This window comes from Mercenaria mercenaria, chromosome 10, assembly GCF_021730395.1.
Source record: "Mercenaria mercenaria strain notata chromosome 10, MADL_Memer_1, whole genome shotgun sequence".
NCBI lineage: Eukaryota > Metazoa > Mollusca > Bivalvia > Venerida > Veneridae > Mercenaria > Mercenaria mercenaria.
Window position 1 is genome coordinate 26,332,609 of NC_069370.1, and position 26,531 is coordinate 26,359,139.

At 37.6% G+C, this 26,531-nt stretch overlaps 1 protein-coding gene across 4 annotated transcripts in view; it reads right to left on the reverse strand.

The window, feature by feature from the left end:
* Positions 1-26,531, reverse strand: part of LOC123559591 (zinc finger protein 675-like) — a 161,006-nt gene that overhangs the window by 66,878 nt on the left and 67,597 nt on the right. For all 4 annotated transcript variants that reach the window (XM_045351546.2, XM_053552550.1, XM_053552552.1 and 1 more), the window contains one exon: positions 15,423-15,631. In XM_045351546.2, coding sequence (XP_045207481.2) covers positions 15,423-15,631 — 209 coding nt within the window. The remainder of the gene's footprint in view (positions 1-15,422; positions 15,632-26,531) is intronic.

Consider the following 26,531-nt stretch of genomic DNA (forward strand, 5'->3'; position numbering starts at 1 on the left):
AGCTCAGCTAATCAAAATGATGATATATGGTGGTTCGATAGTTACCAAGAGATATACAATGCGTAAAAATAACTTCCTGCAGGATGAGAAGAGCATGAAGAAGAGATTTGAAAATCAAAACGATGGATTTATAACGAACAAATAATGCCGACTGAATAAGTCAGGCTAAGACATCTATAGCTTGTGAAGTGTTTTGGGGTTTGTTCATTTTTTATATAAGGGTAAGAAGTTATTTCTATATAAGGGTAGTTCATTCTAACATTCCGCACTAAATTTAATTGACAATTTATTTATTTTTACATGTTTAAGGCTACAATAGCATTAGCTCACATTTGTTTATTTTTTAACATCAGTAGATTCCTTCGTAATACACTCAGGTAAGTTTTCTCTACCCGCTTCTATCAACAACCAATCACTCGGAAATCTAAAGGTGTTGTAACAGGAAAACAAACATGCTTTGCCCCTATAGTCACACAGTCATAAAGATCATACTAATAACATTCGATATACTGTCAAATTCACTGACAATTATCAAGCCTTTTGAAATTATGACATCTAAAGAACCAAAATGAACAAATATTTACAAAATTGTAGATATTGAAAACACTTGAAGAGCGGTTACCAGTTCTTATAATCACTCCGGGAGAACTATGTTCCAACGTAAGTCATGTCTCAACGATATCATGTGACATATCTCCACGATGTCTGGTTACGGTATCGCTCAATATCACGCGGCATATATAATTTTCATTTATAATAATTACTTTGATTATATTTTCTTGTGTCTTTGTATGAACATGTATTCAGGTTTTAATACTCATCGCATAAATTGATTAAAACATTTAGATTTTAGAAACAGTCGTCTGTTAATTGAGAAAATAGAAGTGTTTTGCTATTTTCCAGAATAAAAAATATACTACATGTTTTCAAAAACAATATTTACAGACAGTCAATGGTCGATTGAAGCAATGCCAGTTTTAATCTTAGAAATATAATTTTGCAACTGCTTTATCATAAACAGGCAATATTTATTTAATATCATGTTCCTCATTCTAACCGATGATGTTACTAACTCTAAACGCGACATATGCAAGCGTTACTGACACTCATCGAAGTCGTGCGGCTAAACACATTACTTATATTCGGGTAAAATATACCAGCAAGTCTAAATGTGACTTAAAATCAGATTTAGTTCAAAGTGTGTAGTATTTTCTATCAGGTTTTCCATTTAACGGTTTCCCCAAAGGTATATTAGTTCAAATGAAAGCAAAATGTACGCGATGGCAGAGAGTTGACTTATACTTATAATTAAGTCTGAAAACATATCTTTTAGAAGCACATACGCAGCGAAGCATCATAAAGTGAGAATATAATTGTAGGGTACATTTGTATGAGATTTGTATCGAGAAATATGCACGCTTTTACAGCAGAAATACTGTGCGACTTTAGGAAGAATGAATGCATATTTCTCGATGCAAATCTAATAATCTTTTTATAATAACCCCAGTTGAACTGAAAATGTCGGTCGTGGTTAAAGAACTAAAAAACATGACTATGAAAGTGACGTCACAATTGACGACACGCACCCGATATGAAACTGGACCGTCAATATGGAAAAATATTTCTTGCACACCGGACTGGCGTTTCCGTTGACTTTACCTATGCCGACAAAACCCATCTGACACCCCGTGCCAGATTGCTCTCGTTCTGTTAATGACAACTAGCGTTTTATGCATTGATGATATATGGTATTATTTATGTGAACTACGAAATATCAGGACCATGAGAGATTCTCTCCGTCCCTTTTACATTAAGTATATTTCTCGGTCCAAAAACAAACAACGTTATTTTACGGAAAGAACATACCATTACGCTAGAAACGATAAATACTAAAATGGAACTTTGTTATTGTGCTTCACTGAAACGTCATGACGTCACTTCAGCTTATGGACGAAAAAAATTTCCTGCGCTATGCGTACATACCCTAGCTACTATAAGAAAGAGTGTTGCAAATAAAGTCTTTATATTTGCTTTTATTCTTCTATAATTTATAAAATACGGTATGCAAAAAGTAATCTGTCAGAATAAAACGCTTAATATTTGTTTATGATATGAAAAAAAAAATCAGTCGTGTGTTTACGAATCAGATAGAAATATCCGTCCTGAGAACACCTGCGCATTGTTTCGACTTATGACGTCTCAGGTTCCTGATACATTCGAAAGTAATAATAATTATTATGTGCGGACAAAATCAGTGACACTCCTGCACATGATGACGAAAGCATGTAACGAAATACCTAATTTTTGTTCAAAGCTCTGGAAGTAGGTCTAATTCACGATCCGGAAAATCTATACAGTATTGATTAACAGCGTACGCATGTATCAGTTATTACGTGTTCTTACGTGAACACGGACTATTTGATAAGTATATCTATACCATATGAATAGTATAAGCTATTTTGAGCCGGTTTAGTAACATTAATGAAGCGTTTTCGTCACTCTGATAAAAGATATTAAGCTTCGTGGTAATGGTGCCCACTGTACATTATTTTATATACGGACGGGCATCTTGGTAGAGCAAACGACCTACTGCAAGCGTACTGGATGGCTTTCTTACATGAAATTCCCACACCCGAAGCTTATTTTCAAGCGCATAGTTGAGAGGGCAAGTGATTCGAAGTCAGCGACCATTGGCCTCGAAGGCCTTCACGTTATAACTTACTATGGGCGCACAGAATATACAATGCCAATTTTAATGATTTTTGTAAAATTCATATAAAATTCTATTATAGATTTTGCGGATCATACATTAACTCTAAAAGAATATCTTTTTTAAAGGAATCTGTTGTAACAAAACAAAATCAGGGGGAAAATGTAAAACTATACGGGATTAAAAAGAGTAAAATAAAAATATCTCATTAAGTTAATTGTGAGTTTTAAAAAAGCAAAGGGATTAAACAGACCTAGTAAAATGATCAGGTATAAATACTCGAGTCACTGCGATATAGATAGCTAATGATTTAATGAAATTGTTGAAAAGCAAGTTATTTCATTTTTTAGAAAGGGACGCAGTAAAATGAAAATTTGTCTGAGATTGAAATAAATGCTTATATTTGCAATAAACTGCATAAGTATGGCGTTTCGTAGTAAAACACAAGTTTCGTGAATTTGATAGGGAAATTGGGAGATAAAAACAATGCGAAATAATGAAATTTTCAGGAAATGCGTGTGTTTAAAAAGAACGAGGAAGAAAGAAATGCAATAATGTATAAAATTGTAATGTTCTTTTAAGTAGTAAAACGTTACATGTTCTCGACCCACTTTTAACGTAAAATGTAAACATTGAAATGAATAACATGTATACACTTTTTTAAAACTGAGTGTATGAGTAATGGTTCAGCTGAACACCACTATTGTGTACAAGTCACCAACAATGCTTACAACAGTCCATGGTATTATTGTAGAGCATTAACTTAACGTTTTAATTTCATGCTGAAATTGTATATAATTGTATGCATCCAATTCAAATACTTTTACACCAGCCTGCGTAAGACTATAATGTGTAAAATGATAACGACAACTGAGCCGCACCATGAGAAAACCAACATAGTGGGTTTGCGACCAGCATGGATCCTTATCAGCCTGCGCATCCGCCCAGTCTGGGTCAGGATCCATTTTGTTCGCTTACGGTTTCTCTAATTGCAATATGCTTTGACAGCGAACAGCATCGATCCTGACCAGACTGGGCTGATGCGCAGGCTGGTCTGAATCCATGTTGGTCGCAAACCCACTATGTTGGTTTTCTCATGGCGCGGCTCAAATACATTTGTCATACTAATTGAATTGTTGTACCTTGCTCAGACGTCATCCAGTCATTTATGAAAGTGTCTTAGAAATGTTCCCAACGTAAAGATAAAATGTAAATATGAATTTTCTACAAGTTCAAATGGTAATTATGATGCTGAGACTTTGCAACACTGTACGTGAGACGTTGTCACATATTGTCCGTTATCGTTGCGGCCTTGCAACATTTATATAGCTTACATAAGTTTATCTGTTGCTAGTTCGTTTTATCTTTCAAAATTCTGCAAATAGCTAATATTGCTTCCACACATAAAACTCATCTTTTCAGTTATGAAAACGTAGAATCAATGCTTTATTGCACATAATAAATGAATCAACAAGGTCATACGGAGCGACACCGTAACATTGTCGTTGAGATATGTCACATGAAATCGATGAGACTTGACTTACGTTGGAACGTAGTTCTCCTGGAGTGATAATAGCCTAATGTTAATGTTCAAAGAAATAATTTTTTAGCTGATTCAAAAATATGAAAATGACCATTTTCATACTGATGGTATAAAAAAATAACAAACAAAAAACAAAAACACCAAAAAACATAACATTTGCGGTTATCTAATATTTATATTTACGCTTTGATATTGCTTGATTTGTATACATAGGTAGTATTTCTAAAAGCCCATACATTCATGAAATTGCTACAACACATGCATGAACAACTGAAAGAGAGTATTGATTGATAGCATAGACCATTTTAGATAATGCTTGAGAGAATTTCAACATTTCATACTATCTCATAAATAGACTTAATCAAGCCGAGTTAAAAAACTTTGCTATTTTTACGTCCTTCAGTTCTATATATTGCTTCCAAAGGAATCTTTGGATCTTTCAACAGTTAGTACAGTCAAACTGTGTTCGCTAGAGCTCAACGGGACAAGCAAAATGTGCTCCAGATATCAATAGTACAAGCCAACGTGAAGTATACATTATAAAGACCTGACACTGAGTCCGAGCAAAAAGTAGTATTTGGATAATCCAAATTCGAGCAAACGAAGTCTGACTGTATTAGTCTATATGAAATACGCTCCATAGATTTTTCTACCTGTACTGTTCATACAGACAATCATACTGGTAACCAACCAGCCATTTTAGAAATTGTTAGCCTGAAAACGGAAATTTAAGAAACATGAGAAAGATAACTTCCAGAAATGAACAAAATACCAGAGCGTACGAAAAGTTAAGCTCATTCTATAGAAATAACTTTAATCGTTTTGAATGTTGCCAGTCTCAAATGCAATAAATCTGTTTGAAGTAATTTATTTTACTTCTCAGATTCGTAGTTATTACCGAAAAATAACAAGTTTGTATTAGAATGTAGCAAAAATGGCGAAAATCTGAAGTTTATAACAAAAAATGCACTTATTGACCTTTGACCTTGTGCTGTGACCTTTCTATGGCCCTTAGTAGGCGACAGCCCCCTTGAGAAGTTTCCAATATTTATAAAGTTAACAATGAACATGCCTGTCGGGCATTAACAAAAAATGCCATCAAAGGCAATTTCTAGGCCTCTTTTTTGGATATATAGGCAGACTATTCACAAGTATGGCATCTAGAGAGGTCACAAGGTTTTTCTATTTTTAGACCTACTGACCTAGTTTTTGACCGCACGTGACCCAGTTTTGAATTTGACCTAGATATCATCAAGATGAACATTCAGACCAAGTTTCATACAGATCCCATGAAAAATATGGCCTTTAGAGAGGTCACAAGGTTTTTCTATTATTTGACCTACTGACCTAGATTTTGATGGCACATGACCCAGTTTCAAACTTGACCTAGATATCATCAAGGTGAACATTCTGACCAATTTTCATGAAGATCTTGTGAAATATATGGCCTCTAGGGAGGTCACAAGGTTTTTCTATTTTTAGACCTACTGACCTAGTTTTTTACCGCACATGACCCAGTTTCGAACTTGACCTAGATATCATCAAGGTGAACATTCTGACCAATTTTCATAAAGATCCCATGAAAAATGTGACCTCTAGAGTGGTCACAAGCAAAAGTTTACGCACGCACGGACAGACGCACACACACACGGACGATGGACGCTGCGCGATCACAAAAGCTCACCTTGTCACTTTGTGACAGGAGAGCTAAAAAAACAAGAAAGTAGGTCAGGAGGTCAATGTCACAGTAAGGTGACCCGTAATCACTTGGGTACATTAGGTAAATATAATTAAATAGTCTAGGAAATATGATCTGATAATTTTTGAAGTATTTTTTCCTATATAACTCGTATAACAAGTGACCCCCAGGACGGGGCCTCTTTTCACCCCAGGGGCATAATTTGAACAATCCTGTTACAGGTCCATTACGCAATGCTACATACCAAATATCAAAGGTCTAGGCCTTGAACTTTTAGACAAGAAGATTTTTATTTTTTGCCCTACATAAGTCTATGTTAAACTAGAGGCCCCTGGGGCAGGGCCTCTTTTCACCCCAGGGTAATAATTTGAACAATTTTGGTAGAGGACCACAAGGCAATGCAACACACCAAATATCAAAAGCCTAGGCCTTGCAGTTTCAGACAAGAAGATTTTTAAAGTTTTCTCCTATATAAGTTTATGTAAAATTTGGGACCCCCGTGGCGGGGCCTCTTTTCCCCTCAGGGGCAACAATCTTCATAGAGGACCACAAGGCAATGCTACATACAAAGTATCAAAGGCCTAGGTCTTGTAATTTCAGACAAGAAGATTTTTGAAGTTTTTTCCTATATACCGTATTTTGGTGTGTATAGGTCGCACTTTTTCTACCCATTTGCTGAAAAAGTTCCTGCGACCTATACAACAGAACATTGCCAGCAGAGTTTTTTCTGTCTAATTTTCTGACCGTAGCTCTCGCAAAATTACGTACATCTGTTACGAACGAACAAAAAGGATAAAAAAAATATTAATATCGGCGGCTTTTCAACCAATAGCAGTTACTTTCAATAAAATATATCGTAAATAACCCATACAGACTATTAAAATTACAAATGACTTTAATTCAAAGAATCTGATGTTTTTGCAGTTTGAATTACATTTGTTTCTACTTTCGTTTTACTGGACGCCATTGACATGTACTCTGGGTTGGATAAAATCTGGACAGATCCGTCCTCCATTCCAAACATTGTTCATACTAATTCTTAGCGTATTAAAAACTTGAAAGATAATTTTTTAATTATTTACTTATCCAAAAAGAGATATTTCGTTAATCCTTTTACTCAGAATCAAGAGAACGTGGTTAATTACATGACATGGAAAGGTGTTATAATTGCAGTGCAAACAATTCACACTTTAACTTGCATAATTACAGAATGTAAACGCAAACCGTCTGCTGCCAATTAGTGTCCAAAAGCCGCTTTTCTTTGATGTAGTCTGTTACCGATACTACTGTTAATTGGTACGCAACGGCTGGGATCGAAAATAACACTGTCCGATTTCTACCAATCAGGTTCTGATAATAATTCAGTCGGCGGCATCAATATGGCCGCCGCCATAACTTTTTAGCCGGTAAATATTAAATATTGCTGGGGGAAAAATCCGAAATTTAACTGCGACTAATACGCTAGAACTTAGTTTTTCCGACCATTTACAGAGCAAAAATCCGTCGGGGGCGTCAAAAAATGACCGCTGAACGGAGGTGACTGCTGATTGGAGGTGACCGTTAGTACAGGTTAGACTGTACTTTCTGAGCAAGGCGCGGCACAAGGTGAAAATGGGCATTTTTGCCTATTTCAGGGGCCATAACTCTAAAAATAGGGGGCAGACCAAAATGAAAAATAGGAGGTGCGCAAGTTCATATCATGATTAAGACTCATGCAAGGTTTCATGAACCTATATCAAATACTTTTTGAGCTAGGCATGTCACAAGGTGAAAATGTGCATTTTTGACTATTTCAGGGGCCATCACTCTAAAAATAGAGGGCGGAGCCAGACGAAAAATAGGAAGTGCGCAAGTTCATATCATGATAAAGACTCATGCAAGGTTTCATCAATTTATATCAAATACTTTTTGAGCTAGGCACGTCACGAACTTTGGACAGATGGACGCCCATACTATTCATGTATTAGCTGGTCATTCCATTGTTTGAAAACAATAGAATGACCACTTAAGGAACAAAAGAATTAAGTGGTTACGTAATGAATACAAAGGATTTCTATTGTCCTAGGCACACCTTCTACCACCTAAGGTACCAATCGTGTGCTCGGACTGGTGGACGGAAGGACCAACAAGACCAAATCTATATGTCCCCCACCACTCATGGGGGGGGTGGGGGGGGGGGTCACAATTATACATGTGGTTCAAATTTCTATGCTGTAACTTTAAAAACAAGAAAGTAGGTCAGTAGGTCAGTGGGAGTGACCGGGTGTGGGTACACAACTTTACCATGTTGATAATAATTTTTTCCTAAATAAGTCAATGTAAAATTAGGGACCCCTCGGGATATACTGACCCCAGGGTCATGATTTGAACAATCATGGTAAAGTACCACTGAGTATGCCATATACTAAATATCTAAGCTCTGGGCCTTATGGTTTGAGACAAGAATACTCTTAAAGGTGTTTCCCTATACAAGACTATTTAAACCATGAGCACACCACCACCCCCCTGTCCGTTGGGCCACTTTTAACCCCAGGGGACAATTTTTTGCAATCTTGGTAAAGAACTACTACACAATGCTACATACAAAATGTCAAAGCTCCTAAGGCCATGTGGTTTTGTACAAGAAGATTTTAAAAGTTTTCCTTATATAAGTCTATATAAACCATGTGACCCCTAGGGCGGGGCCATAATTTATTGGATTCTAGGCTGATAATTTGAAAAGTCTTGGTAGAGGATCACTAGATGATGCTAGGTACCAAATATCAAAGCCCTTGTGATTCTGGACAAGAAGATTTTCAAAATTTTCCTTATATAAGTGTATATAAACCAAGTGACCCCCTGGCCGGAGCCATATTTGACCCTAGGGGGATAATTTGACTAATCCTGGTATTTAACTCAAGGGGGATAATTTGAACAATCTTGGTAGAGGAACACTAGATGATGCTACATATCAAATATCAAAGCCCTAGGCCCTGTGGTTTTGGACAAGAAGATTTTTAAAGATTTTCCTATATTGTAAAACAGGTTATATTCACGGTGGCAAATGTTTTTTGACCCAGAATGTTGAAACTTTTGAGCGTTTTTTGAAGAGTTTTGAATTCACGGTGTCTTTATTTCACGGAAACTACTTTGACCGCAAATTATAAACCTTGGTTACATGTAAACAACAGAAAGGGATGTCACTCCTCTTAGAAATGCAAATAATAATAAATACGCAAATTTTGAGGTAGACTGAAAACGAAAGTAGGATTTACATCGACAACGATAATAAACTAGAAACTGCTTTTGTAAAAAAAGCGCATGTCTCCCCCAATGCAAAGTCCTATAGGCAAGAAGTCAATAGGGGTCAGGAGCGAAAGTCAAAGAGACACTGATGGTTGGCTGCAATAGGGATCATCTACTTGGCATGTCCAGTCATCCCGCTAAATTTCAACACTCTTGGCCTAGTGGTTCTCAAGTCACTGTTCAGGCTCCTGTGACCTTGACCTTTGATCAAGTGACCTCAAAATAAATAGGGGTCATCTACTCTGCATGTCCAATCATCATATTAAGTTTCAACATTGTAGGTCAAGTGGTTCTCAAGTTATTTCCAAAAAATGATTTTACATGAACAGGCCATTGTGACCTTGACCTTTAATAGACTGTCCCCAAAATCAATAGGGGTCATCTACTCTGCATGTTCAATCATCCTATGAAGTTTCAACATTCTGGGTCAAGTGGTTCTCAAATTATTGATCGGAACTGGTTATCAATGTTCAGGCCCCTGTGACCTTGACCTTTAACGGAGTGACCCCAAAACAATAGGGGTCATTTACTCTGCATGAACAATCATCCTCTGAAGTTTCAACATTCTGGGTCGAGAGGTTCTCAAGTTATTGATTGGAAATCGTTTTCCATGTTCAGGCCCATGTGGCCTTGACCTTTAACAGAGTGACCCTAAAATCGTTATGGGTCATCTACTCTGCATGACCAATCATCCTATGAAGTTTTATCATTCTGGGTCAAGTGGTTCTCAAGTTACTGACTGGAAATGGTTTTCAATGTTCAGGCCCCTGTGACCTTGACCTTTCACAGAGTGACCCCAAAATCGTTAGGGGTCATCTACTCTGCATGACCAATCATCCTATTAAGTTTCAACATTCTGGGTCAAGTTGTTCTCAAGTTACTGACTGGAAATGGTTTTCAATGTTCAGGCCCCTGTGACCTTGACCTTTAATGGAGTGATCCCAAAATCTATAGGGGTCATCTACTTTGCATGTACAATCATCCTATGAAGTTTCAACATTCTGGGTCAAGTGGTTCTCTAGTTATTGATCAGAAATGGTTTTCCATGTTCAGGCCCCTGTGACCTTGACCTCTAATGGAGTGACCCCAAAATCAATAGGGGTCATCTACTCTTTATGACCAATCATCCTATGAAGTTTCAACATTCTGGGTCAAGTGGTTCTCTAGTTATTGATCGGAAATGGTTTTCAATGTTCAGGCCCCTGTGACCTTGACCTTTGACGGAGTGACCCCAAAAACAATAGGGGTAATCTACTCAAGCAGCCCTACAACCCTATGAAGTTTGAAGGTTCTAGGTCAAATGGTTCTCCAGTTATTGCTCGGAAATGAAGTGTGACGTACGGACGGACAGTGGTTCTCAAGTTACTGACTGGAAATGGTTTTCAATGTTCAGGCCCCTGTGACCTTGACCTTTCATAGAGTGACCCCAAAATCAATAGGGGTCATCTACTCTGCATGACCAATCATCCTATTAAGTTTCAACATTCTGGGTCAAGTGGTTCTCAAGTTACTGACTGGAAATGGTTTTCAATGTTCAGGCCCCTGTGACCTTGACCTTTAATGGAGTGACCCAAAAATCGATAGGGGTCATCGACTTTGAATGTACAATCATCCTATGAAGTTTCAACATTCTGGGTCAAGTGGTTCTCTAGTTATTGATCGGAAATGGTTTTCCATGTTCAGGCCCCTGTGACCTTGACCTTTGATGGAGTGACCCCAAAATCAATAGGGGTCATCTACTCTTCATGACCAATCATCCTATGAAGTTTCAACATTCTGGGTCAAGTGGTTCTCTAGTTCCTGATCGGAAATGGTTTTCAATGTTCAGGTCCCTGTGACCTTGACCTTTGAGGGAGTGACCCCAAAAACGATAGGGGTCGTCTACTCCAGCAGCCCTACAACCCTATGAAGTTTGAAGGTTCTAGGTCAAATGGTTCTTCAGTTATTGCTCGGAAATGAAGTGTAACGTACGGACGGACGGACAGACGGAAGGACGGACAGGGCAAAAACAATATGTCTCCTGGGGGAGACATAATTATCTTCTTTGCCGAAAGCAGAATCGGTCTCACTGAACTATCGATTTTTGTTTACTTGAAAATAAAACCAATAAAATATTGTTCTATTTGATGTTTCCTTTTTAAAATTTAAACATTTTTATGAATGAATAGAAAGAAATTTTCAATATCTCAAAATGGCATTTTTCAAAATAACATCAACTTTTTAATTCAAACAGATAACAAATGGTGTGATCGTCATTGTTACGATCTGTTAAACTTTATAGAATTATTGGCAATTAGCTTGACGCCTCATGTCAGTTGTCTTGTTCACAGTTTTATCTCAGTTAAAGGTTATACTAGAAGTCGGTCTTTTATTAGTATCATAAAATTTAGGATTTTTCATATTTATTTCTTCAAAATACTATTCAATTTATATAAAACTGGAGCTATCACTGAAGGTGGTGAATGTACCCCCGCACACACTGACACAGTACATTGCAATTTGATGCACACACTGTAAAGTAAAAAACGAGAGGGTCATGATGACCCTGGATCGCTCACCAGAGTAATATGAGCTACATGTTTCAAATGTCAAACTGATGATTTTCAGAAAATTTTTGGAAGATTTTCTGATGTACAATCAAGTAACCCCTGGGGCGGGGCCAAGTTTACCACGGCGGTCATGAATGGAACAAAGTTTGTAGAAGTCTACTAGGCAATGTAACATATCAAATATCTAAGATCTAGGCCTTCTGGTTTATTTTTAGCAAATTTATGAAGATTTCCCTATATACAATCAAGTAACCCCTGGGGCTGGGTAAATTTGACCCTGGGAGGTCCAGATTTTAAAAGTTTTTGTAGAAGTCTACTAGGCAATGCTACATGTCAAATATCTAAGATCTAGGCCTTCTGGTTTATTTTTAGAAATTTTTTGAAGATTTTCCTATGTAAAATCAAGTGACCCCATGGGACGGGGTCAATATGGATCCCGGGGGTCATGATTTGAACAGATTTTGTAGAGGTCCACTAGGCAATGCTACACGTGAAAAATCTAAGCTGTAGGCCATCTGGTTTATTTTTAGAAAATTTTTGAAGATTTTCCTATGTAAAATCAAGTGACCCTGGCCGGGGGGGGGGGGGGGGGGGGGGGGGGGGGGGGGGGGGGGTCATGATTTGAACAAATTTTGTAGAGGTCCACTAGGCAATGCTACATGTCAAATATCTAAGCTGTAGGCCTTCTGGTTTATTTTTAGAACAATTTGAAGATTTTTCTATGTACAATCAAGTAACCCTATTGGGCGGGGTCAATTTGATCCCGGAGGTCATGATTTGAACAAATTTTGTAGAAGTCTACTAGGCAATGCTACACGTTAAATATGTAAGATCTAGGCCTTCTGGTTTATTTTTAGAAAATTTTTGAAGATTTTCCTATGTAAAATCAAGTGACCTCTGGGGCGGAGTCAATTTAGACCCTGGGGGTCATGATTTGAACAAATTTTGTAGAGGTCCACTAGGCAATGCTACATGTGAAATATCTAAGCTCTTTGCCTTCTGGTTTATTTTTTTTTAAAATCTGAAGATTTTCCTATAGAAATCTATGTAAAATCAAGTGACCCCTGGGGCGGGGTCAATTTTGACCCCGGGGTCATGATTTGAACAACTTTAGTAGAGGTCCTCTAAGCAATGCTACATGTCAAATATCTAAGCTCTAGGGCTTCTGGTTTTTGAGAAGAAGATTTTTTAAGATTTTCCTATGTAAAATCAAGTGACCCCTGGGACGGGGTCATGATTTGAACAAACTTGGTAGAGGTCCACTAGGCAATGCTTCACACCAAATATCTAAGCTCTAGGGCTTCTGGTTTTTGAGAAGAAGATTTTTAAAGTTTTTCCTTTCTGTTGCCATGTCAACCAGAGTTCTGCATGGAATTCAATTCTTTGAATAATTTTTAAAGAAGACCATCCAAGGAACATCCCTGTGAAGTTTCATCAAAATTGGCCTGTTGGTTTAGGAGGAGATGTTGTTTAAAGGAAAGTGTGGACGTACGGATGGTGAGCGATCACAATAGCTCACCCCGAGCACTTTGTGCTCTGGTGAGCTAAAAACAAAGTCAACTAGAACTGTCACAGGAGTGACTCATACCCCCACCATACGGTCTTGTCACAGAAGAATGGCAACCATAAGAAATCTTAAAAATACTTAGTCTTTGGAGTACTTCATCCTGGGCTTCCACATGTAAGTAATACTAGTATAATACTAGTATAGTAATACTAGTAAATATATTAAATCTCTAATATTAGAGATACACTAAAAGTGAATACAAAAAAGTGTCTTACCGACCCATGTTACCACACAGAAAAATGTATTTACTTTTTACATAGGACTTATAATAAAAAAGTTAGAAAAATACCTAAAATATTGAAAATCTAAAAATAGGATTTCTAAAAATAGACTAATTCCTGGAATTTAAGGTGAAGAAACTCCATACAAAAGTTAAAAAAAGGTTACTTCCCTTCGGCTCTAAGCCAATCAGAATGAGATATAGTGAAAATACATCAAAATTAACCTTAAATTCTAGGTAAAAGGGGACACAATTCAAGAAAAACTAGTGTCAGAGTTATGCACCTTGTGTCACATGATGTGGGTGATGAGGTGGAACATCTATTTTAAGTCTGAATCAAATCCATTCAGTAGTAACTGAGATATAGTGAAAATACATCAAAATTAACCTTAAATTCTAAGTAAAAAGGGGCATAATTCATGAAAAATTGGTGTCAGAGTTATGCACCTTGTGTCACATGATGTGGGTGATGAGGTGGAACATCTATTTTAAGTTTGAATCAAATCCATTTTGTAATAACTGAGATATAGTGAAAATACATCAAAATCAACCTTAAATTTAAAGTAAAAGGGGACATAATTCATAAAAAATTTATGTCAGAGTTAAGCACCTTATGTCACATGATGTAGGTGGTGTGGTGGAACAACTATTTTAAGTTTGAATCAAATCCATTTAGTAATAACTGAGATATAGTGAAAATACAACAAAATTAACCTTAAATTCTAAGTAAAAGGGGACATAATTCATGAAAACTTGGTGTCAGAGTTATGCACCTTGTGTCACATGATGTGGGCACATGATGTGGGTGATGAGGTGGAACATCTATTTTAAGTTTGAATCAAATCCATTCAGTAGTAACTGAGATATAGTGAAAATACATCAAAATCAACCTTAAATTCTAAGTAAAAAGGGGCATAATTCATAAAAAAATGGTGTCAGAGTTATGCACCTTATGTCACATGATGTGGGTGATGAGGTGGAACATCTATTTTAAGTTTGAATCAAATCCATTTAGTAATAACTGAGATAGAGTGAAAATACAGCAAAATTAACCCTAAATTCTAAGTAAAAGGGGACATAATTCATGAAAACTTGGTGTCAAGAGTTATGCACCTTGTGTCACATGATGTCGGTGATAAGGTGGAACATGTATTTTAAGTTTGAATCAAATCCATTTGGTAATAACTGAGATAATAGATTTCGGGACGCGACGCGACGGGACGCGACAGACGCGACAAAACTGACTCCTATATACCCCCCTCAAACATGTTTGGTGGGGGTATAATTACGCTGATGAGTAAAGTCTGTAATTGACTGGTCTTCCTTGGTGAAATGTGTATATTCGCGGTAAAAAAAAATCGTGGTGTTTAGATTTCGCGCTGTCAATGTTGACCGCGAATATAGCGAAAATTAAACTTCCGCAAATATAACCCGCTGTACAGTATAAGTCTATGTAAACCATGTGACTCCTAGGGCGGGGCCATATTTGACCCTTGGGGGAGAATTTGAAAAATCTTGGTAGAGGACCATTCAATAATGCTACATACCAAATATCAAAGCCCTAGGCCCTGTGGTTTTGGACAAGAAGATTTTTAAAGTTTTTCCTTTCAGTTGACATGGCAACCAGAGTTCTGTATGGAATTCAATTCTTTGAACAATTTTTGAAGAAGACCAGCCAAGGAACATCCCTGTGAAGTTTTATCAAAATCGGCCTTGCGGTTTAGGAGGAGATGTTGTTTAAAGAAAAGTGTGGACGTACAGACAACAGACGGCCAGACGCCGGACTGTGAGTGATCGCAATAACTCACCCCAAGCCTTTGGCTCAGGTGAGCTAAAAAGCATGACATACCTGTATGAAGCCTCAAATGCCTATCCAAATCTATTTGAACTTTGAACTTTTTATGGCAAAATTCACATCTTAGTCCTGGTTCAAAATGTCTCATTCTATGACACTTGAGGTGGTCCGCACGGAAGAAGCGTTCCTTGCATATGTCACATTCGAAGTTACGTATCTGATCATGAACATGTCTAATATGGCGTTTCAGATGCATTTCATCTCTAAAAGAATAACAAAAGTAAACTTCTGAATTGAAACAAGAAAATTCAGTCAACTGGTATCCCCAGCCAAATGAATTAAAGGTTTCACAAAAAAGCATTCTCTGCCTATAAAAATCAAACAAGAGGCCCAAATGGGCCTAAGTGGCTCACCTGAAGAGGACCTTAACCATATGACCCTTTAAGAGGCCAAACATCCCAAACTGAACACATTTATGAGAGGACCTTTTATTAATGCTACAGACCAGGTTTGATGAGTGATTCATGATAAGTAGTCATTAAAAAGTATTTTTATCTTTAGCCCTAGCAACCTCTAAAACAGGTCAGCTCCCATATGAACAAATTTGACAGTGTGTGTGTATTCGGGTTTAACGTCTTTTTCAACAATTTTTCAGCCATATAAACGACAGTGTCTACTTGTAGCAGTGAGCACAATGCCCAACTTTATAGTGCTGCCTCACTGGAATATCACGCCATAGACACGTGGCATGATACCCCACCCAGTCACATTATACTGACACTGGGCTGACCAGTCCTAGCACTATCCCCTTAATGCTGAGCGCCAAGCAAGGAAGCTGCTAGTACCAATTTTTTACGTCTTTGGTATGATGCGGCCAGTGATCGAACCCACGACCTCCCACACTCGAAGCGGACGCTCTACCACAAGGCTACCGAGGCGTTTCCAAATTGGACAGAGGACATTATAATGATCCTACATACCAAGTCTGAAAAAAATCCATCTAGCTATTCCTTAGAGGAAGTTGTTTAAAGGTATTTCTAGTTTTGTGTGTGTGTGTGTGTGTGTGTGTGTGCGTGCGTGCGTGCGTGTTCGGATTTAACGTCTTTTTTTCTAGTTTTAGCTCTAGCAGTTGCTAAAAGGGGCAAAGTGTCCCCAATTGAAAAACTTTGGTAAAGGGCCTTATAATAATGCTACAAATCAAGTTTGATAAAGATCCATGAAGCCATTCACGAGAAGAAGTCTTATAAAGGCATTTCTTTTTTTAGTTTTAGTGGCCCCTAAAAAGGAACGACTTCCCCCATTGTATAAATTTGGGAAAGGACCTTAATATAATGATGCTACAGACCAAGTTTGATAAAGATCCATCAAGTGGTTCATGAGAAGAAGTCATTTAACGACAATTCTATTTTTAGTTATAGTTGCCCCTAACAAGGGGCCAAGTGCCCATTTTTGAGAAAACTGGGTGAGGACCTAATAAAATGCCACAAACCAACTTTGAAGAAGATCCTTCCACCAGTTCATGAGAAGAAGTCATTTAAAGGTATTTCTAATTTTGGCTCAAGCAGCCCCTAAAAGGGGCTAAGTGCCCTCACTTTAACAAATTTGGGAGAGGACCTTAAAATAATAATATAGATCAAATTTGATGAAGATCCATTACTTGGTTCATGAATAAAAGTTTTTTGAAGGCATTTCTATTTTTAGTAACAGTGACCCCTAAAAGGAGCCAAGTGCCCCCATATGAACAAAATGGGGAGAGAACCTTTTAATGATGCTACAGACCAACTTTGATGGAAATCCTTCAAGCCGTTCATGAAAAGAAGTGGTTTAAAGGTATTTCTAATTTTGGCCCTTAAGCGGCCCCTAAAAGGGGCCAAGTTCCCCCATTTGAACAAACTTGGTACACGACCTTAATATAATGATGCTACAGACTAAGTTTGATGAAGATCCATTAAACAGTTCATAAGAAGAAGCCGTTTAAAGGTTTTTCTATTTTCAGCTCTAGCCGCTGCTGAAAGGGGCTTAGTGCCCCCATTTGAACAAACTTGATAGAGGACCTCGCCAGGATGCTACAGACCAAATTTGGTGTTATTCTGACCAGTTGTTTAAAGATTTTTCTATTTTCAGCTCTAGCTGCCCCTAAAAGGGGCCAAGTGCAAAAGTTATGATAGCTAAAATTCTGACCAAGTTTTATGAAGATAGCATCAAAATTGTGCCCACAAGAGGGTAAACAAGCTTATTCTTTGATTTGACCTGGTGACCTAGTTTTTCACCCTACATGGCCCAGATAAAAACATGACTAAGAAACAAGAGCTCATAGAACACAAAATGCCCCCCTTGATGCATTCAGTAATTACACAAGGAAAAGAAATTATTTGGTCACTTTGCACTGGATGTTTGACGTACTGACCTAAAATCAATATATTTTTTTTTATTATTATGGTCAATTACCAATCATAAGTAAACTCTGTATCAAATGTGATCTTAGACCAAAGCATTCTCCAGTTACTGTGAAATCATTAATATTCGTGGGGGACTAATTTTCGTGGATTTCGTGGATGAGTCAATCCACAAAATTTAATCATTCATATCCCCACGAAATTGCCATTTTGACCAAAACCACGAAATTTCGTGCCCTAGAAATTCAATGATTTCACAGTATCTGGCAAAAAAAAGTTCTACGTGATCTTGACCTTTGACCTACTGACCTCAAAATCGTTAGGGGTCATCTGCTGGTCATGACCAACCTCCCTATCAACTTTTGTGATCCTACGCCCAAGCGTTCTTGAGTTATCATCCGGAAACTGTATAACTGTTCCGGGTCACTGTGACCTTGACCTTTGAGCAACTGACCTCAAAATCAATAGGGTCATCTGCTAGTCATGACCAACCTCTCTATCAACTTTCATGATCCTAGGCCAAAGCATTCTTGAGTTTTCATCCGGAAACCAACTGGTCTACGGACCGACTGACATCTGCAAAACAATATACCCCACCTTCTTCGAAGGAGGGCATAAAAAGTCATCATAGATTTCATGCAGACAAACTTGCTGACCAAGTTTCATGCACATCAAATGAAAAATGCAGCCCCTATTGCATCACAAGTATTTCTTTGATTTTAACAAGTGACCTAGTTTTTGACCCCAGATGATACAGATATGAACTTGGGCTAAAGATCATCAAGATCATCAGTTTAATGAAGATAGGGTCATAAACGTGGCCTCTTGGGTGTTATCAAGCTTTTCTTTTGATTTGACTGGATGACCAAGTTTTAGACCCCACATGACCCAGATTCAAACTTGACCTAGAGGTCATCAAGACAAACTTCTGACCAATTCTCATGAGTTTCAAACAAACTTTGGACATTTGAACAAAATTGGGAGAGGACCTTATAATGATGCTACAGACCAAGTTTTATGGAAATCCTTCAAGCCGTTCATGAGAAGAAGTGGTTTAAAGGTATTTCAAATTTTGACTCTAGTGGCCCCTAAAAGCCAAGTGCCCTCATTTGAACAAACTTGGGGATGGACCTTATAACGATGCTGCATACTAAGTTTGAAGAAGATCCATCAAGCTGTTCATGAGAAGAAGCCATTTAAAGGTTTTTCTAAGTGCCCCTATTTGAAAAAAAAAACGTGATAGAGGACCTTGCAAGGATGCTACATACCAAATCTGGTGTTATTCTGACCAGTAGTTTCAGAGAAGATGATGTTTATGTGAAAATGTGGATGATGGGACGCCGGACCATCCACCTATACTAATAGCTCAGTTGAGCTAATATTTAAAGCAACACTGAATTCCAGTCTCTATGAAAGCTAATCATTCCTTGCTAAATTATTGATCAAAAACCATTTTTCTATATTCAGTTACAATCAGGGCTTCGAAAATTTGCCAGTTTGTTGCTTTTGGACCAATTTTTAAATTCTCAGTGAAAAAATGAAACAAGAGGGTCATGATGACCCTGGATCGCTCACCTGAGAAATATGAGCTACATGTTTCAATTGTCAAACTGATGATTTTTAGAAATTTTTTGGAAGATTTTCCGATGTACAATCAAGTAACCCCTGGGGCGGGGCCAATTTTACCCCAGGGGTCATGATTTGAACAAAGTTTGTAGAAGTCTAGTAGGCAATGTTACATATCAAATATCTAAGATCTAGGCCTCCTGGTTTATTTTTAGCAAATTTATGAAGTTTTCCCTATGTACAATCAAGTAACCCCTGGGGCTGAGTCAATTTGACCCTGGGGGTGTCAAGATTTGAACAAATTTTGTAGAGGTCCACTAGGCAGGGCTATATGTCAAATATCTAAGCTCTAGGTCTTCTGGTTTATTTTTAGAAAATTTTGAAGATTTTTCTATGTACAATCATGTAACCCCATGGGGCGGGGTCAATTTGACCCTTGGGATCATGATTTGAACAAATTTTGTAGAGGTCCTCTAGGCAATGCTACATGTCAAATATCTAAGCCCTTAGGCCTTCTGGTTTATTTTTAGAAATTTTTTGAAGATTTTCCTATGTAAAATCAAGTGACCCCTAGGGCGGGGTCAATTTTGACCCCGTGCGTCATGATTTGAACAAATTTTGTAGAGCTCTAGGCCTTCTGGTTTATTTTTTGAAAATTTTGAAGATTTTTCTATGTACAATCAAGTAACCCCATGGGGCGGGGTCAATTTGACCCCTGGGGTCATGATTTGAATAAATTTTGTAGAGGTCCACTAGGCAATGCTACATGTCAAATATCTAAGCCCTTAGGCCTTCTGGTTTATTTTTAGAAATTTTTTGAAGATTTTCCTATGTAAAATCAAGTGACCCCTAGGGCGGGGTCAATTTTGACCCCGTGCATCATGATTTGAACAAATTTTGTAGAGCTCTAGGCCTTCTGGTTTATTTTTTGAAAATTTTGAAGATTTTTCTATGTGCAATCAAGTAACCCCATGGGGCGGGGTCAATTTGACCCCTGGGGTCATGATTTGAATAAATTTTGTAGAGGTCCACTAGGCAATCATACATGTGAAATATCTAAGCTCTAGGCCTTCTGGTTTATTTTTAGAAAAATTTTGAAGATTTTCCTATGTAAAATCAAGTTACCCTTGGGGCGGGGCCAATTTTACCCCGGGGGTCATGATTTGAACAAAGTTTGTAGAAGTCTACTAGGCAATATTATATATCAAATATCTAAGATCTAGGCCTCCTGGTTTATTTTCAGCAAATTTATGAAGATTTCCCTATGTACAATCAAGTAACCCCTGGGGCTGGGTCAATTTGACCCTGGAGTGTTAAGTTTGAACAAATTTTGTAGAGGTTCACTAGGCAATGCTACATGTCAAATATCTAAGCTCTAGGCCTTCTGGTTTATTTTTTTTAAAAATCTGAAGATTTTCCTATAGAAATCTATGTAAAATCAAGTGACCCCTGGGGCGGGGTCAATTTTGATCCCGGGGTCATGATTTGAACAACTTTAGTAGAGGTCCACTAGGTAATGCTACATTTTAAATATCTAAGCTCTAGGGCTTCTGGTTTTTGAGAAGAAGATTTTTTAAGATTTTCCTATGTAAAATCAAGTGACCCCTGGGGTGGGGTCAATTTTAACCCCGGGGTCATGATTTGAACAAACTTGGTAGAGGTCCACTAGGCACCAAATATCTTTCTGGTTTTTGAGGAGAAGATTTTTAAAGTTTTCCCTTTCGGTTGCCATGGCAACCAGAGTTCTGCATGGAATTCAATTCTTTGAACAATTTTTGTAAAGCTTCACCCAAGGAACATTCCAGTGAAGTTTGGATGAAATTGGCCTAGCGGTTTATGAGGAGATGTCATTTAAAGTAAAAGTTTACCGACGGACGACGGACACCGGATGCCAGACGGTGAGTGATCCTAACAGCTCACCCTGAGCCTTTGGCTCTCGGGTGAGCTAAAAAATCAGTCCGGTAAAAATGGGGAAAAAGTATACAATTTAGACTGAGATTTCAATACATGACTACCTGCAAAGCAGGAAATTGTTAATCACACCCCCTGATAATCAATAAACATGTCAAACATTCTGATTGTCACCATGGGAATCGGTCCATAATTAGCATGTGACGCTACAGTGTTGCGCGGTACATCCTTTAATGTTTTCGGCCAGCCGACTTCAATGTCTTAAACACTTTTGACTCAACCGGAATGCTTTTGACTGGACCAAAATGCTTTTGACCGGGACCTACTTTTTTTATTTAGACAATTAGCCAACATAAAATAAAATGTTTTAATTACTCGACCTGGACCGACTGATTTGCGCAATGGCCGTTTTGTACTTTTATACTTTAGAGAAAACTTTTGTATAAAACTTTGTAAAAGCTAACAAGAGCTGTCCGTAAGACAGCCAAGCTCGACTATTCGAAATATTGTCACAGAAGCAGGAAATTATTACCCAAAATGTTAAATATCAAAAGAGTTTTAAGTTCGAAAGGGGACATAATTTGACCAAAATACATATCAGAGTTATGAGACTTGATGTTATCAACTAGTTTTATGACCCCAAAGAAACATGTTAAGTTTCAATTTAATATCTGCATTAGTTTTGGGGATAGTAACTTGCATGTTAAACTTTAACCAGAATTTTCTAAGTCCAAAAGGGGGCATAATTTGCTCAAAATACATGTTAAGAGTTATGGAACTTGACCCAGTGAGGTTGGTAATTGACCTAGAAAAAGAATAAATAAGTTTCAAAGCTATATGCCTTTTGGTAATAGCTGTATGTACTTGCACGCAAAACTTTAACCAGGATTTTCGAAGTCCAAAAGGTGCATAATTTGCCCAAAATACATGTCAGAGGTATGGGATTTGGTGCTATCAACTAGTTTTATAACCCCGAAGACACAGGTGAAGTTTCAATTTAATATCTGTAGTAGTTTTGGAGATAGTTACTTCCATGTAAAACTTCAACCAGGATTTTCTAAGTCCAAAAGGGGACATAATTTGCCCAAAATACATGTCAGAGTTATGGGACTTGACCCAGTGAGGTAGGTAATTGATCTAGAAAAAGAAAAAATAAGTTTCAAAGCTATATGCCTTTTAGTAATAGCTGTATGTACTTGCAAGCAAAACTTTAACCAGAATTTTCTAAGTCCAAAAGGGGGCATAATTTAGCCAAAATGAAGGTCAGAGTTATGGGACTTGGTGCTATCAACTAGTTTTATAACCCAGAAGACACATGTGAAGTTTCAATTCAATATCTGCATTAGTTTTGGAGATAGTAACTTGCATGTAAAACGTTAACCAGAATTTTCTAAGTCCAAAAGGGGGCATAATTTGCTCAAAATACATGTTAGAGATATGGAACTTGACCCAGTGAGGTTGGTAATTGACCTAGAAAAAGAATAAATAAGTTTCAAAGCTATATGCCTTTAAATGATAGCTGTATGTACTTGCATGCAAAAACTTAACCAAGGTGTGACGCCGACGCCGACGCCAGGTTGAGTAGAATAGCTAGACTATTCTTCGAATAGTCGAGCTAAAAACAAGTACAGAAAATCAGCATGTCAACCAGATTGTACAAAAACAAGAGGGTCATTGACCCTAAAGCGCTCACCTGTGCACAAGGCTTCAAGTGTGTTTGTTTCAGTACAGAGTTAGGTTTCTTCTATGTTAGCCTATATTATATACATGTCACTCACATTTTTGAACTTAGGGAAATAATTTGAACACATTACAGATCTGACATCACACGCCAAATATCAAGGTTCTAGCTATTACTGATTCAGAGAAGAAAAGTGACCACACCCCCTGGCAGCCATGTTTTTTGATGAATCAGATTAATTTGAACAATCTTGGTAGAGAGTTACACAAGAACCATTTGTGTAAAATTATTTTAAAATCGGTCCAGCAGTTTCACATAAGAAGATTTTTAAAGTTTCCACTATATACATATAGGGAAAAGTGACCATGCCCTCTCAGGCGGCCATGTTTTTTGACGAATCAAAATAATTTGAACAATCTTGATAGAGGGTCACACAAGGACCATTTGTGTAAAATTTTGTTATCCTAATCTACCGAATCAGAATCACTGGAGTGAACACGATCACGTGACGCACAAATCAGAACGAGGTTATCACAACACGCGCAAGCAGGCTTAATCATAAACAAAACAATATTTGTAAATTTATAAGGATCCGCGGAACTATCGACAATTAAAAATATATTACAGTGAAGGACTAGAACTCTGTTCGGTGACCATAGCTTCACCCACTTGAGGGTGGCTCTCGGTCCGATAAAACTTCGGATTTATTAGGGGACGATTGAAGCTTCTTTGTTCTCGTGACCCTGATAAGAATGGCGGAAGAATCGAATAACAATGTAATCATTTTGGATAATTCGATAGGTTCCGTGGCTGAAACAGTGACAGTTCCCACGGAAAGTGCTAGATCCAGCTCAGTTTCAAATATTAACACGCCAATTTACGGACAAAGCAGGCCACACGTGTTGGGGTTTCCCAATTATTACGTGATTCAAAACGAGGCAATGGGCGGTTACGCAACAAACCAAAACGAGGCCAGTTGTAGTTCCGCAGTAAACAATATGGCCGCGCCCATGGACATAGCGCATCAGCTGCAAACAACGCAAAAAATGTGCAGAGATCAACAGAATAGCTTGGATACTTTGACAGAGGTGGTCAAAAGTCTTCGGGAGGATATGGCAAAAAGGAGGAAATCCGAAACATACGATCGGAAAAGGACAGCCGCTACGATCTCTTCTTCCGAGTCGGATTCTCAGTCTGAGGGGGAGCTGTCAGATTCGTGTGCATCTGACACGGACAGACCATCGTCGCCAAAAGTTCCAAAAAACAATGACATTCAGGAGAGTACTTCTAAAGACAGGAAGATGCAAAAATTAAAGTCAATGAAAGAATCATTTGTAAAGGAAACAGTATACGCACCTCCTGTGGCAACACAACTGGCAGAAACTGTAAATGAAGGTCTCCGAAATCCAGTAGAACACAAAAGTGAACAGGTGAAAAATTTGATGAATAAATATGTTCGTCCCGAGAATTGTGAATTTTTGTCGGTGCCAAAAGTTGAAAAATCACTATGGACTAGTAAACATACTAACAAGGAGATTAAAGATTCCGACAAATTGCTCCAAAGAACGCAAAGCTATCTCACAACAGGTATGATTCCATTGGTAACCCTCTTGAACAAATCCCTCCAAAATGAAACCATTGATGCTGAAGAAGTTATGGATTTGGCCATGGACTCGTTCACATTAATGGCCTATGGACATAGAGACTTGTCTACCCAAAGGAAACGGCTGCTAACACCTGCCATTAACACCAAATATAGAGCGTTATGTCAGGAAAATTCACCTGTTACACCAGATCAACTGTTTGGAGAAGACTTAGGCAAAAGGTTGAAAGAGATTGATGAGAACAGGAAGTTAGAAAATGAATTAATTGGCCTTCCGGCAGTGAAACACCGCTCAAAAACAGCGTCATACAATAACAATAACACAAGCAGATACGACAGACATGTGCACAATAGTTACCATAACAACAGAACTCACCTGCAGCAGAGGCCTTTTTTAGGGAAAAAGAGGTCCCACAATCCGAAACCAGTACAGAAAGGGCACAAAAAGATGGTGGGACAACAAAAGTAAATGAAATCAGTGTTGTAAGTACTTTAAACATTAAACATCTGCAAAATAACCCAGAAAATTTCAAAGGGGGAAAGATTTCACAATTTTACGAAAACTGGAAAAACATTACATCAGATAAAAATCTCTTGACAACTGTATGTAAAGGTTACAACATCGAGTTTCACACAGTTCCGTGTGACTCGTGCTCAAGGGGAGAGATGTTTTTTAACCAGAAAGAAACTGAGATTATTGATGACCTTTTAGATACATTGTTGGCTAAAAGTGTTATAGAAGAAACTGTTTACAGTGAAAATCAAGTCTTATCAAGTATTTTTATTCGGACGAAAACTGACGGGTCTCATAGACTTATATTAAATCTGAGTAATCTTAATGAACACATTGAGAAAAAACATTTCAAAATGGAAACTCTCAAATCAGCTTTACCACTTATAAAACCTGGGTGTTATTTTGCTAAATTAGACCTTAAGGATGCTTATTACAGTGTCCCAATAGCAGTTGAGTCTAGAAAGTACTTGAGATTCACATGGAAAGGCAAATTAATGCAGTTCACATGCCTCCCTAATGGTCTATCGAGTGCACCTCGTATTTTCACAAAAATTTTGAAGCCTGTTTTTTCAAGTCTGAGGAAAGACGGGTATATTAATGTTTCATATATCGATGATATTTTACTTCAAAGTGACTCGCATAATGATTGTGTTAAAAATGTTTCAGACACAGTTACTTTGACTGATAGTTTAGGGTTTACTGCTCATCCTAAAAAATCCATTCTGATACCTACACAGGAAATAGAATTTGTAGGATTTCTCCTAAATTCGTTGGAAATGACAGTCCGGTTGACACCTAGGAAAGCCAAAGACATAGTATTACATTGTACAAATATTTTAAAACGTTCAGAAATTACCATCAAGGAGTTTGCCAAAATCATAGGAAAATTGGTAGCATCAGAACCTGGAGTGCTCTACGCCCCTATTTATTACAAACCATTAGAAATTCAAAAAGCAGAAGAATTAAAGAAAAATAAGGGACTGTTTAGTGCTTCAATGGTTTTAAACTCATTAAGTAGACAATGCCTACAATGGTGGATTAATAATGTGGAACAATCTTTTAGGCAAATAAACTTAAAATCCCCAAACAGAATTATCGAAAGTGACAGTAGTAGAACAGGATATGGGGCTAGAGATGTTACCTATGGTCACATGTCAAGTGGAGTCTGGTCAAAATCAGACTTAAATTTCCATATTAATTATCTAGAGCTTAAGGCAGCTTTTGAAGGACTAAAAAGTTTGTGCCATAATAAAAATGAGCATGTTCAGCTTTTGTTAGATAATACCACAGCTATCAAATATTTGTCAAAAATGGGTGGTAGAAAGGTGGACTTGAATGACCTTACTAGGGAAATTTGGAACTGGTGTGCAAATAGAAATATCATGCTAACAGTTTTTCACATACCTGGAAAATTTAATATATATGCAGATGCCTTAAGTAGACAGAAGTTGAACAAAGACATGGAATGGATGTTAGATGAAAATATTTTTAA